At 40.7% G+C, this 20,428-nt stretch overlaps 1 protein-coding gene across 2 annotated transcripts in view; it reads right to left on the reverse strand.

Moving 5' to 3' along the window:
- Nucleotides 1-12,019: 12,019 nt before the first annotated feature.
- arhgap19 (Rho GTPase activating protein 19) overlaps nucleotides 12,020-20,428 on the reverse strand; it is a 32,958-nt gene continuing 24,549 nt past the window's right edge. For both annotated transcript variants that reach the window (XM_002939658.5, XM_031905593.1), the window contains exons 9-12: nucleotides 18,471-18,566; nucleotides 18,065-18,166; nucleotides 17,297-17,374; nucleotides 12,020-15,251 (exon numbers count right to left, since the gene is read on the reverse strand). In XM_002939658.5, coding sequence (XP_002939704.1) covers nucleotides 15,195-15,251; nucleotides 17,297-17,374; nucleotides 18,065-18,166; nucleotides 18,471-18,566 — 333 coding nt within the window. In that variant the 3' untranslated portion in view covers nucleotides 12,020-15,194. The remainder of the gene's footprint in view (nucleotides 15,252-17,296; nucleotides 17,375-18,064; nucleotides 18,167-18,470; nucleotides 18,567-20,428) is intronic.

The following is a 20,428-nucleotide window of genomic DNA, read 5'->3' on the forward strand; positions in this document are numbered from 1 at the left end:
AGGGTGCCCGTCTAACTGGTAAGTCTCAGTGGTGATTTATGTGTCTGTATATGGCAGGTGAATGTGTGAAACTTTTAGCTGTATGTCATGTTTATTTGTCTGTATGTGTAGCACTATGGTGCCTCGCTGGCCTGGCTAAACATGGGAACCAGGCTGGGAATAAGCAGCTCGTTACAATGATATTAAGAACTGGAATGTACCAATTGTTATTTAAGGTTCAAAATCAGAACTGCATGCAGAGCTGGCTTACTCCACACCTGGGCCTCCCTCACTCTCTCACTGTTGCATCTCTTGGTGTTTAGAGGTAAAAGAGTCACTGTTCCAGGAACACTTCATATTTTCTATTCCTTTTATATTGTGTCCTTCAAGAATATAATGTTTATATGTCATGGCTGGTGGAGTGCGTACTCTTCCTTCTTTCCCTCAACCTCCTCATTTTCATCTTAAACCCCCAAGATGTAATAATTCAAGCACAGGAGTTCAAGGTGGAGTTAAATATGGCCATTGTCTTTGTTATTAGACAGGAACAGCAATATCATAAGCATTAAGGAGAAAAGATATAGGTCTGTTCACTGCCATTCCTTCCCTCAATCCAGAATCTCAAATCTGAGTCCTTATCCAGCCAACCTAGGGGCTGAAACTCTTTAGCACCCTGTAAATAGGCATCACCTGGATGTTATGTACAGGTATGGGACCTGTTATCCAGAATGCTCATGTCTACTAACAATTATTTAAACATAAAATAAACCCAATAGGACTGCTCTGCCTCCAGTAAGGATTAATCATATGTTAGTTGGGATCAAGTACAAGGTACTGTTTCATTATTATAGAGAAAAAGCAAACCATTCTTAAAAATTTTAATTATTTGATTAAAATTGAGTCTATGGGAGATTACCTTCCTGTAATTCGGCACTTTCTGTATAACGGGTTTCTGGATAAGGGATCCCATACCTGTACTACTTAACATCATTCCCCACATCTCATTGCCTTTAATGCTACCAAACAAGTCAGGCCTAAAAACAATATTTTTTGTCCTTCAAACCAACTGTCTTTTCCATATATCTTGCAAGTGTGGAGAAAATATATTCTGTTGTACAGGACAAACAGGTGCCTAGTCTGTGTATGGCAGAAATGCCCAAATAGCTAAAATTTAGAGCTTAGGTCATACTGATCAGGCCATTGCCCCATTTCCAAACCAAGGTAAATCTGCTCCATGACCCTTAATACTGGATCTCATGACCGAAGTTGCTGCTTCCCATAGATGCAAGGACCCGAGCACTGCTTCCTATGCTCAGCAGACTGCACCAAAACCACTTATAATGGCCTTGCCAACTAACATTGATCACATCTCATCCACATTTTGATTGTATAGGCTGAAAAATCCCATATGGTGAGGATAACATGGATGTGGTACTTTTTTCTTTGGTCTGCATGCTTCCCTTATGATGTGATAACTGGCCCAGGGTCCTTTAAGAGATTACTGATGGAAACATCCTCAATACTCAAATGGGGGGAAGAGAATCCTTCAGTCAGGGAGCGGTGCAGGACCAATAAAGGAATAAACAAGCGGGAGAGGCCAAAGATCTGGAACAGGAATGGACAGCAGGTGGAGAAGGGGGACAGACTGGAGCGCTACAGAGTGGAAGGAGAAACATATACACAGTAATTACAAGTTTTACTTTAAAAGACGTTTGCTCTCTTGTTCCTTTCCATTTACATTAAAACTTGCTGGAATCAGATATGAGAAGGAAACAGCATTTTTTGCAGACCAGTGGTTTCCTGAAGAGATAAATTCAGTCTTGAGCTGTACACAGTAGTAGGAAATGCAATAAAGTTAATCTTCCAAACTCTCAAGGTGGCCATACACACTACAGTTACGATAGGAAAGATCATTCATTCACTCTTCAGTTAAAGCTGAATTCTCCAATACACAGGTATAAATAAAGGAATTCTTTACCCCATCTGACGATTCAGCATTAACTTTATGATGTTTGGACACCTTCAATGGCTCCTGATCAAAATTTTCAGCCCTGCCCAATCAACGTGGCAACCAATACCCAAGGCTTTTACTGATATTGGTCACTTTGTCTCCCACCATACACTCATAAGATCAGTGCATGTACGGCCACCTTTAGCTGGGATTAGATTCTACTTCCGGAACTCCAGGGACAGATTCATTCATTTCTCTTTCCATTCCAAAGAAAAATTTGTTGGCATATAATAAAACACAAAATAAATCTTATTAAATAAATAGCAATAATTATAAGATATCGGCATGTAATGACTGGGCTCTGTATCACAGACAGAAGCATGTTTTGTGTATCTCAGCAGGGGATCTGGACGCTGGACAAACGGGGGAGTGAGAGTGCAGTATTTATCTTACTGTTCCAATCAAGGCAAAGTCACAGAATACCGACATGCTTCATAAATTCTGCATTGATACAAATAGAACTTGTGCTACAAATTGAGGTTCAGTGAATAATTCCCCAGGAACAATGGGGCCAGTCTGGCCAAACTTTGATATCTTGGTTAAACTGTAACTCTGGGAGGGTAGGGCGTTTTTCTTTCCTTAGTCTGCCCTCTATACGTTGGGGCCACTTCCTTCTTTTAAAGGACAAGTAAAAGTGAAATCACTGGGCGGCACCACCCTTCTTGATTGTGCACATGCCGAGCCTTAGCTTGTGAATGAGGATAACTGGGAGCCCGGGGCAAGATGGTAGCAGTTTGCTGTGGATGAAGTTTCCTCTGGCTGGAAGGACATGAGTAATTTGTGCCCCTAACAAAACATATTGGCAACCCTGCCCCCAGTGATTTTTCTTGTCCTTTAAAAGAGCAGGAATCACTTGTGGATGGTAATTTGTTAGGCATCCCCACCCCCACCCCCCCCCAGTGATTATAATTACTTACCTTCAACCCAAGACTGGTGCTCCTCTTTGAAAATAAATGTACCAGTCTATTCTAGTGACGGTATATTCTTCTTCATATACTTAGACAGGGGCTACCATCTTGTTTCCTTACCCAGGGAATCTTTGCAGCTAGTCTGTGTGCTGTAGAGTAAAACTGCCAAACTTTTACTACTTTTTACTATTATTACTGCTCATGCGTATAGTATGGACGTGTTGGTCAGACTCTTTCAGTTCAAGTCCACACCTTGTGTCTCAACTCTAAGCTCTTTTGGGCAGGGCTCTCTTCACCTCTTGTATCAGCTATTGCAGGGTTCGGGAACCTTTTTGGCTGAGAGAGCCATAAACACCACATATTTTAAAATGTAATTCCGTGAGAGCCATACAATATGTTTGGCCGCGGATGCTGCGGGGCAAGGTAGGGTGGGTCCCAAGGATGCCGGATGCGATGCAGAGGAAGGCGTGGCCTGCGCTCGGCGGATAGAAGATGTGTTCTAAGGCTTAGAACAGGTCTTCTATCTGCCGAGTGCAGGGGAATGGTAGGGTGGGTGCCAAGGATGCCGGCGCGGATGCGATGCAGAGGAGGACGTGGCCTGCGCTCGGCAGATAGAAGACGTGTTCTAAGGCTTAGAACACGTCTTCTATCCGCCGAGCGCAGGCCACGCCCCCCCGTTATTTTTTTTATTAAAGTTTTGGCAGTGAGCCAGATTCAGCCATCAAAAGAGCCACATCTGGCTCCCGAGCCATAGGTTCCCTACCCCTGAGCTATTGATTGCCTTATATGTTACTCTGTATGTTGGAATATGTTGGCGCTTTATAAATAAACGTTAATAAGTGCCCTGGAAAGTCGAACCTTTGATCACAGTCCCCTTATTGTTACAGGTACAGGAATAAACATTGGTCTGTTAGTCATTCAGCCATAGTTACAAAAATATCTAGGAAGGCAAATAGGTTTTCATCCTAAGTCTCACCCTAAACTGGGTTTCACATTTATCTATGAGAGCAAATGCCCATTTCTCTAAATCTCACCATAACTGGCCTCCATGAACCACAAAGGGGCCAGACCCTCAGTCTGGGACCCAGTGCTGTATGTGCACATCAATCTGTCAGTATATCTATGTAGTCTTCGCAAAATATTCAGCAAACCACAAATACAAGGTTCCTTAGCAAAGCACATCATCCAGATCCAGAGAGAGAGAGAGGCGTTCATGAGAGGGAAACAGACCCATTACCTATGGGTGTATAAAGACAAAAGACAAGTGTCTAGATGCCAAAAGGGGTGTCAGGAAGAGGGTGGGTGATGCCACTAGACTGACAGGAACCACCCACCATTCATGAATTAAAACAAACATGTTTTGTTCTATTTATCCCATTCAACAATGGTCGCCTACAGGTACCGGGAACTGGTTTTCTTTGAAAACTATAGTGCACTAGGTACCGATGAAAAACCTAGGATGCAAGCAAAGTCATTGTAATAGACATTACCATATTCACTTGGAATTTTATAGGTGGTAATAATGCAAAACCTTTACCCCAGTACCTTATCAATCTTCATGTTAATGATTCATTGCTCCACAAATTCTGACTGTTCATCAGTTATATGCTGGGCCTGACAGAATACACCCTTAGGTACTTTTTTGGTTTTAACCAGGCAACTCATTTTCTCGGAATGTTGGTCTTGGTAATGTTGTTTGTTCATGAATACAAAACTCGCTTAAGGATAGTGTGCAGAGGGTGCTTGTCAATGGTACATTCTCCTCTTGGAGTAGGGCTCTTAGTGGGCTCCCATGGGGTTATGGAAATTAGCTCAAAGTTGATTTAGGCTTATACTCAATAGACTAAATCACTGTGTATTACTATGTACTATGTATGATAATATCTTGGTGTTTATTGCCACCTTAAGATTTAGGCCTTATATGAATCAGAAGGAGTTGGAGGACATTGGATAACCAGGAACTTTAATGACATTCTAGGGGATCTTTCTGATTTACAACACAGTGTGAAAACACATTGGTTTGTGTCCATTTTCCTTGTTTTTGCCCTGTTTTAATTATAAGCTGTATGTGGTTCCATGCTGCCTAGAGACTTCATTACCAAACCCCACAATTTCTGCATCTTAACAGTCATCTTTTGTCTTTATACATCTGTAGTGACAAGCTTGCTTCTTGGCTTTTCAGGCAAGCCAGGACATTTCATCAAGAAGCAAGTTCACACACAGACTACAGACATAGACTATAGCGCCTGTGCGCTCTGCATGACCCATGGGAAAAATAGGAGGCGGCCATCCTGTACCGCCTTTACCCATGTATGTGGTGCTGTGATGCTATGTGTGGTTACTGCCGGAGAGACAAACCAAATTATCAGGTTGATCCCAAGTTAGATCAAACATTAGAAACTTTTGTCCACGCCTTACAGATGTTAATACAATTGCCTAGGCCTTACCAGGACAAGGGGAACCCTCTATTTCCCCTGTGTCAGTTGCAATAACTTTACCTGAAATATCCCCCAGACGTGGCACACACACAGGCATTGCCTATGTCACCAATGTCATAAGGGAACGTGAAAAACTTGCCTCAAGCAGAAGGGGTCATTTTAACTGCCCATAATCACATCTGTACATCAGGATTGTTCAACTTGAGACCCAGTTTGTTCAAAGGTTCACAGACATTTTTGTATAACATTCAAATAACTTGGCCCTCCAACAAGAGGAACATTTGGCACACTCCATTTAAAAAGGTGAACAGCACTATCCCTCCTTACTGCTAACAAAGATTTCCTTAGAATGACTAAAAGCAGAGAAAAAGGAACACAGCACTGTTCAAAATTTAGCTGTGCATTCTGGGATTAAATGGGGTCACAAGGTGGTTGCTCTTTTGATTGGGATGCCTTCCCCAGCCCAGCATTACTTTGGTAAGTGGTTGCCGATGGGGGGCTCATTATGTTTTTGTTTTGTTTATTCTACGTGTTTGGAATGGGCTGTTAAATTTGAAGATGTTTTTTAATTCTTTATTTTAAGGATTCAGGAGGGACAAACACTTGTTCATTACTGTTTAACACCTTTAGATGGTTAGCCAACAAATGTGTGAGGTACCCGCAGTTGCCTCTCCAGGAATCTTTGGCCTGCTTGGGAAAGTAGCCATGCCCGTATGTTTTTCCACCGGTGATTTACATTTCAGCAGGTGGGAAGGAAACAAGAGACAATATGTTTCCTGCAGTAGACAAATAGTGTGTCATTGCCCTAAGATAGATTCCAACCATAGGAATTACTAGTGAAATTAAGGGCCGTGGCCCTCGACAAATCTCCCTTGTCGTGGGTGACTAACCTCCCCGCAATGCCATCCCACCAGCTTGAATGTAAATCGCCGGTGGGTTGGCATACATGAAGTTTCCTCTCAAGGCAATTTCCGCAATTTTGGGAAATCCCGGCGTCGCATATGCCCACTGGCGATTTACATTCAAGCTGGTGGGATGGCATATCAGGGAGATTAGTAACCCGCGATAAGGGAGTATTGTCATGGGCGACTAATTTCCCTGTCTGCCACGGCCCTAAGATTAAAAATGAGTGGCCAGAACTTTTAACAGTTCCAGTCATAGATTGGCCACCTGAATTTCACCAGAAGAGTAATGGCTACAGAGTAGGGTTACCAACTGTCCCAGTTGGAAACCCAACATTACTGCAAAGCCTTGAATAAATTCTAAACATAAGCTCTGTATGCATGGCTTTCTGTAAGCTGGAATGCAGTGGGATGAAATGGCTGTTTAGGAGACACTCAGCAGCCACTGTATGGCACAAACCTTAACTTGTAGCGTACTATTGACATCTTGTGATGCAGACAATACCAAATCTGAAGGACAGTGTACTAAAGAACTAGCACAAGGTTTTCATATTGGCTATGGCCTTGCACTTTGCTTATACACAGGCCATCTGTCTGGTTTTGACCCGAACAGTTTGGTTTTTGCAAGGGCTGTCCGGTCAATTTGTAAAACCAGGCAGGACTCTTCGATATTGAAGCAGTGATCGGCCAATCACTGCTCTCCACATCATAGTCCCATCCCTTTTATGTCATCAGCCCACCCACATGATACCACTGCTCCACCCAGTGATGTCACACCCTGCCCCCATCTGGTTATAGGGATTGCAAAAGGTGGCAACTCTGACAGGCACCAGATCCCTATTGCATTTACACTTACTATAGGCAGTTGTATCAGGAGCCAGTTAACCTGCCTGTTTTGGGGGTTTTGGAGGAGACCAGAGAACCCAGAGGAGACCCATACAAGCACAGGAAGAATACATAGTTGTTTATTTTTGTGAACCCAGATACAAATCTTATAGCAATAAGGCTCACAAAAGGGTGTCCCCTTTGCACTCATTGAAAAAGTGCCTGGCACCAAAGCTTTTAGCCATACTGGGATCTTCATAAAGGTTCCATCCTAAACCAACATTTTAATAGCGCAAGAATTATTATGAGTAGTAATAGTGGATGCCCCAACATGTGACTTGTCAGACTAGTAGGGGGTTGTATGGTAAAAACTTTTTATTTGGACCTGCTCATATCCACTGCATTAGTATCCAGAAAAGCCGACAGAGTGGAAGAAAGGGAGAAGCCTGAGAAATCAGCAGGATGTATGGACTTCCCTCACTGTTAGGGTTAGACTGTTATGCAGCCCTTTATCTCACAAGAAGGGCATATTAAAAATAAATTGTGCTGCACAAAAATCTCTATGAATGATAACCTCAGTACAGCACAGTGTTGCATGCCTGCATTATAGAAAGGCTTATAATAATAATAAAATAGCAGCTTGTTCTAAACCTGTATTTGTATGAAAGCTGCAATTATGAAACCAACATGGAAGACTGAACACTGCAAGCATCATTAAAATGTACACAGCTCCCCCTAGTGCTTGAGACTGGAAAGCCAAGCTCAACTACAAGCAGTCTTTTATAGCTTACAAAGCTTTAAACTGCCCATACACAGGCCAATAAACGCCGCCCACTCATCCCCCGGCAAACCAAGCTGGCAGCTTATTGACCCATGTGTGGGACGGGATGGTGGGTGACAGCTCTCCATAAGCCAGCTGTATGGTCCTATTATTGGCCCCATAACCAATGATTTGGCCAGGTGCCAGGATGGCCAAATTATACAGAGATCCACTGTTTTGGTGACCTGGCCAAATGAGTTGCTGTCACTATGTATGGCCAGCTAGTGATAATCTTGTACTCTGCACAGAACACAACTGCTTGGAGGAAAAATTGCAGATAGTTGTGATACAAGGAATACACTATAGTGGGAGAAGTGTAGCAGAGTACCATGGGGGTCTGTTTGAGGTGTATAGCTTTATTTGTATAGCGCCATCATATTCCATAGCACTTACAGTCTATCATAACACACTATGGTTAGTTTGTTTAATCAGAAGCCAATTAACCTGTCTGTATGTTTTTGGAGTGTGGAAGGAAACTGAAATACAGGGAGGAAACTCACACAGATATGTCTAGTATAAATAAATTTAAAGCAACTGGACTTGTTTGGTAATCATTGAAGACGTTTCACTACTCATCCGAGCAGCTTCTTCAGTTCAACTGACTGGTATGGGAAGTCCTCAGCATATATACTCTTCCACTAATCCAATCACAATGGCACTATGTAACTCTTCAGAAAGGTGACATCTGAAACTCAGAGGTGTGAATGCTGTGGAGTTACTTTGAAAGGATTACCAAAGTATCATGCAACTCTTCAAACAGGTGTTACTTGTTAGAGTTGCATGAATGGATGTGTGAAGAGTTCTGAAACTGCCGGGGTACAGATGTTAGAACAGCATTGTATGTAGCAGACAGATGGTGTCGAAGTCCCCCGCCTCTGTTAAGGGATGGTTTCTCCACTTTGACATGAATGGCCTCTTTTACACCTCTTTCAAACCAGCGGTCTTCTTTGTCCAAAATCTGGACGTTGCTATTTTCAAAGGAGTGTCCCTTGTCTTTTAGGTGTAGAAATACAGCAGAGTCCTGGCCTGTAGTGTTCGCCCTCCTATGCTGAGCCATTCCCTTGGAGAGCAGTTGCTTTGTTTCACCAATGTACAGGTCTGTGCACTCCTCGCTACACTGGACTGCGTATACAACATTGCTTTGTTTTTCCTTTGGTGTTGGATCCTTTGGGTGTACAAGTTTTTGTCTCAGTGTGTTGCTAGGTTTGAAAAACACAGGGATGTGGTGTTTGTTGAAAATTCTCCTGAGTTTCTCGGACACTCCTGCTACATATGGGATGAATATAGTCATCCCATATGTAGCAGGAGTGTCAGAGAAACTCAGGAGAATTTTCAACAAACACCACATCCCTGTGTTTTTCAAACCTAGCAACACACTGAGACAAAAACTTGTACACCCAAAGGATCCAACACCAAAGGAAAAACAAAGCAATGTTGTATACGCAGTCCAGTGTAGCGAGGAGTGCACAGACCTGTACATTGGTGAAACAAAGCAACTGCTCTCCAAGCGAATGGCTCAGCATAGGAGGGTGAACACTACAGGCCAGGACTCTGCTGTATTTCTACACCTAAAAGACAAGGGACACTCCTTTGAAAATAGCAACGTCCAGATTTTGGACAAAGAAGACCGCTGGTTTGAAAGAGGTGTAAAAGAGGCCATTCATGTCAAAGTGGAGAAACCATCCCTTAACAGAGGCGGGGGACTTCGACACCATCTGTCTGCTACATACAATGCTGTTCTAACATCTGTACCCCGGCAGTTTCAGAACTCTTCACACATCCATTCATGCAACTCTAACAAGTAACACCTGTTTGAAGAGTTGCATGATACTTTGGTAATCCTTTCAAAGTAACTCCACAGCATTCACACCTCTGTGAGTTTCAGATGTCACCTTTCTGAAGAGTTACATAGTGCCATTGTGATTGGATTAGTGGAAGAGTATATATGCTGAGGACTTCCCATACCAGTCAGTTGAACTGAAGAAGCTGCTCGGATGAGTAGTGAAACGTCTTCAATGATTACCAAACAAGTCCAGTTGCTTTAAATTTATTTATACTAGATATACCATGACCTGGATGAATGAAAATCTTCATAGACTCACACAGATATGGGGAGATATGGGGGTACCAGTTGGTAAAAGGGTAGTTCACCAGTGTTAACCATTGGAAATGTATAGAATCCTATACTGTACAAGCAGTCTTGCAAACTCCCTTTTCACCATTTGATAAATATGCCCCTGAACGGAGCAGATAAGAAATTTCATATATTTTTGCATGTGCAGTTTCCAAAGCACATACTTGTACTGTATATGGCACAAGTATAAATAGTGTCATAGTGTGCGGTTTCTACATTAAAGAGATTGCAGGCGTGACGGAACAGACCCACAGCCTTGTAATGAGATTTACCCATGAAAATCACAAAGGGAAAAAGCCATTGGAAGTGGCTTAGAGTAAATGCTGGCAATGGCAGCCTCTGCACATACAGACAGGCAGTCTGCGCCGGAAGAAGGAAAACACTTTTATGCAAAGAAATGACAATACATTTATTGTAACCACAGACATTTAAATATTAGATACAAACACAAAAAAAATACAAAACATTTTACGACATGACAATTAACATAAATAGAATTCTATAAAACAAAAATGAGATGGTTTTCCATATAGACAAAGCAGCCCTCGCCGAGCCCTTTGTTCCTCTATGTAGGGCATATGTTTGTAATAACCATATTATATGAAATGGCACAGCTTCAAATAGCAAGATGCAACCTTACATGTGTTAATGGCAGTAACTTTAAAGGGGAAATTTCAGCTGAAAAGTACATTTAGTATGATATAGACAGTAGTATTTACCCAGGATGCAGTTGGTTGAAATTTTGCTTGTTCATTCACAGCCAAAAAAGGTGAGAGCGTGCTTTGTTCTTGCTGGCAACCACAAATGAGTTGAAATGCATGTGTATTGTGTATTTCCCCTTTTAAATTGTATCCTTGCATTTACCCGATGGTCAAGCAGGGGTACAAAGTGCATACACCAATGTATATATACGCGACTTGCCACTAAATGTATGCAATGAGCTGCTCCATCAAGTGCAGTTACTATTCCATTGCAGGCTCAGCAGTCTATATTACATAAAAAATCACATGTAATGGGAAACATTTGGGCAATGCCATGTTTTAGGCACCTTCACCCTTTATTTCTTGATTCTACTGGCAAGTGCTTTCAGGCACGTACCACAGAAGACAATGGAGGGAGCCACTGGGCATATCTAACCCATATCTTGTGCTCCAATCACACTGTGCCGTTACCCTTAGGCAACAGGCACATCCCAAACAGACCAGGAATTACAGTAGTAGTGAGACATTCAGTCCCCTGTATTCAGTTCCTTTGGGTTATACACTCATCCTAGTCACAAAACTATTGGGGGTGTAATGTTAAACAAGGCAGCAGATTGTAGGAAAGCCCAAATTAGAAAGGTGAGCATAATAGCTACAAACAGTGGGGAACCATAAAATTACTTGGCCCCACAGAATATTTTTGGGACCCTTTTAGCCCCCAAGGAAGATTACCTTTAATGTAAACATCAACATGTTATATCCTTAGGGCTCACTGCCCCCCCCCCCCCCCCCCCCCCCCCCCAGCAGTTCCAGGGTATGTACCCCTCTATATACATCCCTGTCTATAAAAATCAACATAGACATGCTGTCCAGGAGCAGCAGTGCCTGTTAATTGTAAAAACATCAAATCAGGCACAGCCCCATAGGAATGGATAAGCTGGGCTCTACATAAGGTTAAAGTCAGACAGCCCATTGCAAACAAGATGGACTGTAAGTGGGGGAAGCAATGAACTGCTGCAGCTTAAGCTGCTCACAGTGGAAGATAGAACAGCAGCCCTATATTTTAGATTAAATAAAGCAAACTTTTTGGGCATATTTGGTTACCCCTTAAAATATCACCAAACATCTTGGGGTCACAGATTTAACATACCTCAGTTGAGGTACTTTATAAAGGCGAAAAAATAGCGCAGCACCTGTTGCCAAAGGAACAACATGTGGTGTTATTAAAAATACCTCTTCAGTGCAAGTAGGTGTGTTATGGAAAACTGTGCTCAGAGCCATACGCCTGAACTTTACAGTCTAAATGGCAATAAGCACAAGCCCTAAGGTAAACTACAACAGATCAGTGACACGGTACATTTCCTATATGTAAGATTAAACTACAGTGGGGGGGATAACAGATAAAGCAAAAAAAAAATTCACATTTCTCTTTTCAACTGGGTTTCTAGTGAATGTAACAATGTTCCTGCCATTCTCCCATCTCAGACAGTCCTTGAATTGTATATTCAGGCACTTGCCTGAAAAAACTGCCACTTCCTTAGGCTTGTTCCATGCTCCAGAAGATCAGTACAGTATTTTATACAATGCCTTGAAAGGAAAGCTAAAGTCTTAAGCTAAAGCAGCTCTATGGCTGCTTCATAAGTCTGGCGGCACAGCAGCCCTAATACCATAGAGACACCTCCATTCCAGTACCTTAGTTCTCTAATGTCTAGGTTTGACCTGTGGGAGGTCAGTGATCCGACACAATGTACTGTAGATCAGTGCAGTACATGAGTGTGCTCATGGAGGGATTTATATCTTTATAACACACAAGAACTATGAATATCCTGTAAATGATATCCTTATAAATGGAGCTTAGTGATGCCATCAGTTATAACTGATGCTTAGTGATGTAGTTTCTGTCACATGAGTCAATGAAATGTGTGTATTATTAATAAGCAATGTACCCCCTGTTGAAAAATACGGAAATATTAGAATTCGTCCCCTGAGGCCTGGTGCTTTTATATGGTCATGGAAGTCCTCTATAACTTAATAATATCCTTATATTTTACAATAGGGGGTACATTTACTGTATCTATATCTTTAGCCAGGGGTGGTTCATAAGGATTCAGTTAGACTAGTATTTGAGTTGTCAGACAAGACATGCACATTAGAACAAAACTTTTAACAGAAAACCTATTTAAAACACTAAGGAAATATATACAATATAAATTGAACACAGTTTCAGGAGGGGGGGGGAAAAAGTGTCCCACTTAAAGATTCAAAAGGTGCCCCTAAATGGGTAGTATGTGGGATGGTAAGAGGGTAATGCACAAACATAGCCAGGCCATGCGCAGGCCATGTAACCTATAGCAAACAATCAGAAGCAAGATTTTCCCTGCCCAGTGCAGCTATACTAATAAAGCAAATGTAATTAGTAGCTACGGGTTACAGTGTTAGGGGAAAGTTTACTTGTTTTTGTATGTAACTCAGAATCTAATTAATCTCCTGCTCTCTCTCTCTCTCTAGCTGGCAAACACTGGATAAATACACATTTCTTTCTATATAAAAACTAAACCTTTTTGGCCTTACTTTTGGCCTTGAATTCATCTTTCATTTTCTTCCCTTAAAGAGACAGTAAAGAAAAGGCATAGCTTGCTACTGGCTACTCTTCAGTGATGTGTAAAATTGTGATTTTAATGGGGAAACAATGGTTTTTGCATGAAGTCTGCACATTGCTCATTATACTATCAAAGAAAGGGTGATGGTATCCTGTTGTGTGCATACACTGGCCTATGGGATATATATAGGATATATAGGAGTGGAAGCTGCCCTGTGGTTTGCCTCATTTAATTCTCTGTAGCATGCAGTATTCCTAGCATTACACAGAGCAATAACATTTCTATTGATAAAAAGCTTCAACTAGTGAAGCATTAAGTGGTCTTTTCCCATAGGGAGGGCGTTTTGCTGTTCAATACTAGTGCAAAGAGATTCTGAAGTCCAAATACCTAAAAAGTCAAGGGAGTTCTACTTTAAAGGGGCAATTTACAATGCTGCTCAACATGAGCTAAATAAATATGGCTTATATAGAATGTGTTCTGCATAGATATCATATTACACATGTCTAATTATTCTACTTTCTTTTATTTGTTTTGCCCTCCTCTCCCCCAGGATTCATAAAGGAGAAGGCAAGTGTTAATCACTAGGGGGTGCCAATTTGACAGGCAGTTCCCAGTGATTATTATCAGTTAGCTAAGGCCACGTACCATGCTGCCATATTCTTGTCTGTCCCATGGATCACTTGCAGCTGCCTTGGGTTGCGTACATGCACAGCAGACAGGAACCATGACGGCAGCGTAGCACAGGGCCGGAGCTAAGCAATTACTATTTTTTCCTTTCTTTCCTTGTCTTTTAAAAACATATAAGAGGTCTCTAAAATAAGCCCCCAGCCCACGCCCCCCCCCCCCCCCAAAAAAAGTAAAAATCAAATATATAATAAAAATATTATGTTTATCAGGGAGATACTGTAGGCTCCTCTGAAGTCAGAGGCTCAAGGCAAATAGCTACTCTGCACCGCTATAAAAGTTGAACTGAAAGCCTGTTCCTTTGCATTAAGCTCTAGAACGCGTGATGGAAATATTTTGGCTGCCCTGCTGGTAACATGAATTTCTGGTGTGCGGCCAACACATCTGAATATACCATTAAGACTAAAATTTAGAAAGAGCTTTGAATAAAAGATAAATAAGACAAATGCATGTGAGCATTACACAAACAAAGGAGATAAAAGTCTAAACTATTCTACACTCTATACACAATGTTTTAAAGCACCAGCAACTATATCCACATACAATTACCAGACCCTTACCCATAGCCAAGACTGTCGTATAAATCCCAGCACAAAAGTATAACCTTCATATAAATACACTTTTCTAAAATCCACCTTATGCACCCACACACTAGCCCTCAATTACCGTAGTCTCAATGGTTTTTTTTAAAAAAAGCATTTCATGCCCCCTGGCACTGGAGGAGTACATATAAAATAGGGATAAAAACAGTCCTGTAAACACTGAGAGGTTAAAACATTAACAAGCAAGCTTACATTAATGTCCATGCGAGCAAGGGCACATTCTCTGTTAGGGAACAGGCAACGCAGTCTCACAATGGAATGAAAAAATAATAGCTACAGAACAGGATGAAGCCCTCTAAATATAAACCAAATACACTGTAAAAATAGTATGAAAAACATAAGTTTTAGAGAAGGGTTTAGTCCTCGAATATTCATATATTTGGATTTTTAAGAGTGGTTTTTCCTGGTTAAAGTATTTATAAAGTCCCAGTCAGGTTAATAGACTACAAGGCGTCACAGCCAGTGACTAGGGACTGCAAGAGGATTATTTATCTCACAGCTTGTTTCGTAACATTTGTCCACAGGTTGAATAAAAAGACAAAAAGGAAAATATAAAAAAGAGTAAACCATAAAAACAAAGTCAGGATCAGTTAAATGGAGGTCTCTTGAGTAGACATATGATGGCTCTTCTTTGATTTACTCGAGGCCTGCACAGAGAGAAAGAGGCATACTGATGATGTTCAGTACAAGATATACATGTATACATACACAATCCCATCCAGTTATGCATTTAAGTGTGTGTGTTGGGCTATAGGTGGCCAGAGAGCAGAATAAGTCTCAGGACATCCCAGTTGAGCATTATAGCAGTGAGCCAAACAAATGTGGCTGCCCCCTAGGAGAGCACAAAGCCTTGGTCAGGGGGCCCAGCTTGATGGACATTTAGGATTTGAGATACTCCTGTAAAACCACTGCTTTGACATGATTAACTGCCTGCAAACTGATCAACAAGACACCTACCAGTCTGCCTCAGTGGCCCAAACAAATGGAAATACTCCAGTCGTACTGCATCTTGTATAGTTAAAGGGGTTGTTCAAATTACATTAGCTTTCAGTATGATGTATAGAGTGCTATTCTGAGACAATTTGCATTTGGCCTTTATGTTTTATTATTTGTGGTATTTGAATTATTTAGTTTTTTGTTCAGCAGCTATCCAGTTTGGAATTTTAGCAGCTATCTGGTTGCTAGGCTCCAATTGAAGCTAGCAACCAGGTAGTGGTTTGAAAGACAGGAATATGGATAGTGGAGGGCCTAAATAAATATAGATAGATAAGTAATAAAAAGTAACAAACAATAAGGGGGAGATTTATAAATGTTCAAATTATTTTTGTTTTACAATTCAAGATTTTTTTGGCTTACAGTATTTTCAAACTCAGAAAATTTTAGGTATTTGAGTTTTCCTTATTAACAAATAATGAGCATTCGCTATGCAAGTTTATTCAGTTTAGAAAAACAGACTTGAATTCACAAACTCAAAAATTGATAAATAACCCATAAAAAACTGTAGCTTCACAAAGCAATAGTTTTTTGGCTGCCTGGGTTAGTCACCCCCATTTGAAAGCTTGAAAGACACAGAAGAGAAAGGCAAATATAGGCAAAAGCTATAAAAAAAAATAAAAAAAAGGAAGAAAATTTCAAAATTTGCTAAGAATAGGTTACCCTAGAACATGAAAGTTAACATGAAGATGAACCACCCCTTTACATGTGCCATTACAATACAGAGATACAAGACAAAGTTTGCCCAAAATTGAATATGGATACAATAGCCATAAAGCTTCTGTTCTTACATTCTTGTTTTTAAAAAACAGGAGGTTTTTTTAAGTTGACACGTTGTCCTATTTGCTACTGCCCATTATAAAGTCATAAAACAGGGTGCATTATATAATTCATATGTGCATTAGGCTGCATTAGTTCTTTCCCATTACTTGGAGTTTTTCCTCACTTTTCTCAATGAGTACTGGCAGAAGGAAGACATCCCAGACCCAAGCACACATTTCATCCATTCTGTACAAATTAGCCATTTATCAGTTTTGGCAGGCTTACTGTCCAGCTGTAGCTCTGCTAGCTAAGCACTTAGGTGCCTGTATTAGTGGGATAACACAAGAAGAAAAAACAGAAAAGAAGCATATCCAAAAATGATTCTTCTGACTCGGACATGGTACCAGCTGCAGAGACTGCCCTGCAAAACTAGTTACATGGACTCTACTCCAAAAATGCTGCCATCCTGGCAAAGACAAAGCCAAAAGTTACTGTTTCCATGCAGGAGGAAACATTGCTTCCAAAGGTTTTTCTAATTTATAAATAAATTTTACATTCACAGATTCAGTCTCTTCCTGGCCTTCAGCCATCTGAAAAGATGTGTTTTATACCTGCATTTCTACTGAAAAGTTATTGGCAAAGGATTTAGTCATTTGGACTTTCACATAAGCTGGATATGAACCACCCATGGTTTCAACGAGCATGAAGGCCCCAGAACAAATGGAATTATTTGATAGTTTGCTGACCCTTCACAGCTCCACAATGATTGTAAGAGATTTTTCCAAGAAGCGGATAAAGAATTTTGGCAGAAACATTATTCCTTAATGGATGAACTAATGAAATCTATACAGTAAATGACTATAATATCACAGATTATTAGTGTCATTGCTTTAATAGATAACACACCATTAGGGCTGAGCATCTCCTGACAACTAACCTCTTTCCTGATCTGCAAGTCCTCAGAGAGCTTTAATTTTGCTCGGGTAAAGTACACTGCGGGAGAATCTAAGGACACCTGTAACAGACAAACATACATAAAACTAGAATTAAGGGTACATATAGCAATTATTTAACACTTTAAGATTGCAATATGCAAAATGGAAGTAAACCAGGAAACATACCCTTTAGTAACATTTTAGTTAAAAGACATTGTAGAGGTCTCCCAACTAAGGCTGCACTAAATTCATAATTTTGTGCTGAACTGAATCTGAATCCTAACCTGCATATTCAAATAGTAGAAACAAATTACATTAATCATGAATAAAATATTGTCCTGTTGAGATGTTCAGAGTCTTAAGGGTTCAGATTTAATATGTCTGAACCCTTAAGATTTTGCCAGATCCTATAAAATGTTTGGATTCGGATTAACCCAGGATGCTGGGATTTGATGCTTTCCTAGTTCCATCTTTTAAAAGCTGTTTTATTCAAATTTGTCTGATGCCAGTTTGTCTGAAAGTGGCATTGCAATGAAAAGGATATCAGTTATTTAGTGACTACAAATTTTTGACAAGCATCAGCCACAAAATACATATCCCCAGTATCTTTGTGATGAATGTGAGAATGTTGAGCCTGGCAGCATTAGCAGAGCAGAGATGTAATAATATCTTACTACAGTGATAAAAATAATAACAAAAGAAAAACAAGATAAAGAAAGAAGTCAGTTTTAATAAGATATGTGCTTTAACTAGCTGTAAGAGGTACTTACATATTTTAAATTTTCTTTGGCATATTCTGAGCCATCTGATGACTGTGGGGTTGTGTTTCTGCTTTTCTTTTCAGAGGTTATCTGGCCTCCCAAAACCTTGCGCTGATAATTAGGAAACAGACAAAAATCGTGAAACAGTCCCATTCATCTTTCCTACATCCAGTAGCAAACATTTACCAATAATAGGCTTTTTTAATAAAAAAAAAATAAAAATCTGTGGAATGTGGATGCCAACTTAATATGCCATAATGGCCTATAGTTGGCAACCGAAAACCCTGCCAGGGACACACACAATATAATTGACCACAGAAGGCAACATACAGCCGATCAAGAATCAATTTGGTTAACTGCCGCCAATTGCAGCAAGGAACAAGTTCTGTACGCTGGAGCTGGAATCTGTAGTTACCTTAATCATCCCACTAAAAGTGCGTGATCGAACATGTTTCTTTCCATTCGTGACTTGGGCATCAGATACTGGTGTGTGTGGAGTATTCTTGTTGAACTACAAAAAAGAATAACTATATTTAGGACCTGCTTGCATAAATGCTTGAGAACTTTTAGCTGAATTATATGGGCTGTTGCCCGCTCTATCAGTCTGATCCCTTGTCATCACTACTATAGCAAAAGAAAGTATATTAAAAACTGTTAGAATCATCATTTATCAGTATAATCACCATTATATTACATATGTTGCCACAGATGGGGTGTTTTTCCATTTTCATTGGAATTAAAGCAGATTTTGCCTCAATGCTGGTAATTTGCCAGTAGATGGAGCACAGAGTCTATCACAGCTTTCTCCTTAACTGAAAGTAACATATTTTAAGGGAGAAGACATACATACACCTGTGTTTGGCAATGTCTAAAGGTGGCCATACACGGACCGATTGTAGCTGCCGATATCGGTCCCTTGTAGGAGCAGGAACGAGGGGCATGCCCCACCGATATCTGGCCTGTAATTGGGCAGATATTGATCGGGCAGGTTGAAAGATTTAGTCGGATCGGGGACCGCATAGGCTCGTTGATGCGGGCCCCGAATCGACTGCGCCCTTTGCTCCCGTTATAATTTGATTGTTTGGCCCCAGGGCCAAACGATCGAATTAGCCTACATTTTCCAGATACCTCCCACCCGTAGGTGGGGATATCGGGAGAAGATCCGCTCGCTTGGCGACCTCGATCCTTGGCGATCTTAACGTGTATATGGCCACCTTAACATAGATAATATGTGCTGCCTATTGGGATATATATTAATTTATTGGTTTCCACATAGACTTTGCTATGTTAAGCAATGTAATGCTTTGTATGAATGTAGAACTGAATGTACAGAGAGAAGGGGAGTATCCCAAGTTAAGCAAAATACATGCCCAAAGTAAAGGAGGTTTTACAGGTGACCAGTTCACTGAATATTGTTCATTACAAGGCCCCACCAATGCATTATCCTGCCCCTTGCCTCCTGGCTCAATCATACGTTTGTGCTATAGCTTTAAACATGCTGCAGGGGGTGCAATGGAGCACTAGAGTGGTACATGTGTGGCACTGAGAATTTATTATGTTGCAGGATTTCTGCATTCTTAAGTGTAATTACCTGATTTATTTTGCTAGCATGAATAAACTAAAAACACTATCTATGCAAACCCCTGGGGTCACACTGAATAGAGGTGTGCCTTGACCCTTTAGCTTGATGTCAATAAGCAGGATCAGTAGCTGCTATTTGTAACTGGTGACAAATGGGCATTATTATTTCCTATAGGGCAAGTAGTCTATTGTACCCCCATAGGAAACAAATGTATTCTAACAAATTATCTGTTCCCTTCTTTCAGTAGGACCAATAAATTACTTGTAGCAATTCTGCGCCATCAAAAAGAAAACAAAAAAAAACAGACAGCAGAGGGCACCATCTATTTATTTGCAACACAGTTCCTTTACTGAGTTATTTCACAGGTTTTAGCAGTTAAGTACTGAAACAACTTTAAACACATACAATACTGTAAAACATAATGCATGTGTTTGCTAAAAGTTTGAATATCACTATAAATTAATAAAAAGCGGAAAAGAATACCGTACAGCACTGTATTGTTCCATCTAACGAAAATCCACCCCTTTTAAAGCCGTTTTAGTAGAGGACTGGTGTTTCTGTTCTGTTACAAATTCCCCATACTTGTGCAACTCTTGCGGTATTTTGTATGCTCCCAGATGGGTGCGCATGTGCAGTATGAAATATGAGGCGATAGTGGTGAGGCTGATCTTCCTAAGATGGCACCAGTGATCGCAAGCTATGGGGGAAACTTTAATTCCTAAAGTAAGCTGTATTTTCACCTTAAAAATAAGAGATTTGCTAGGGAGAGGCATGATAAAAACAGTGTAAAA

This window comes from Xenopus tropicalis, chromosome 7 (genome assembly GCF_000004195.4).
Source record: "Xenopus tropicalis strain Nigerian chromosome 7, UCB_Xtro_10.0, whole genome shotgun sequence".
NCBI lineage: Eukaryota > Metazoa > Chordata > Amphibia > Anura > Pipidae > Xenopus > Xenopus tropicalis.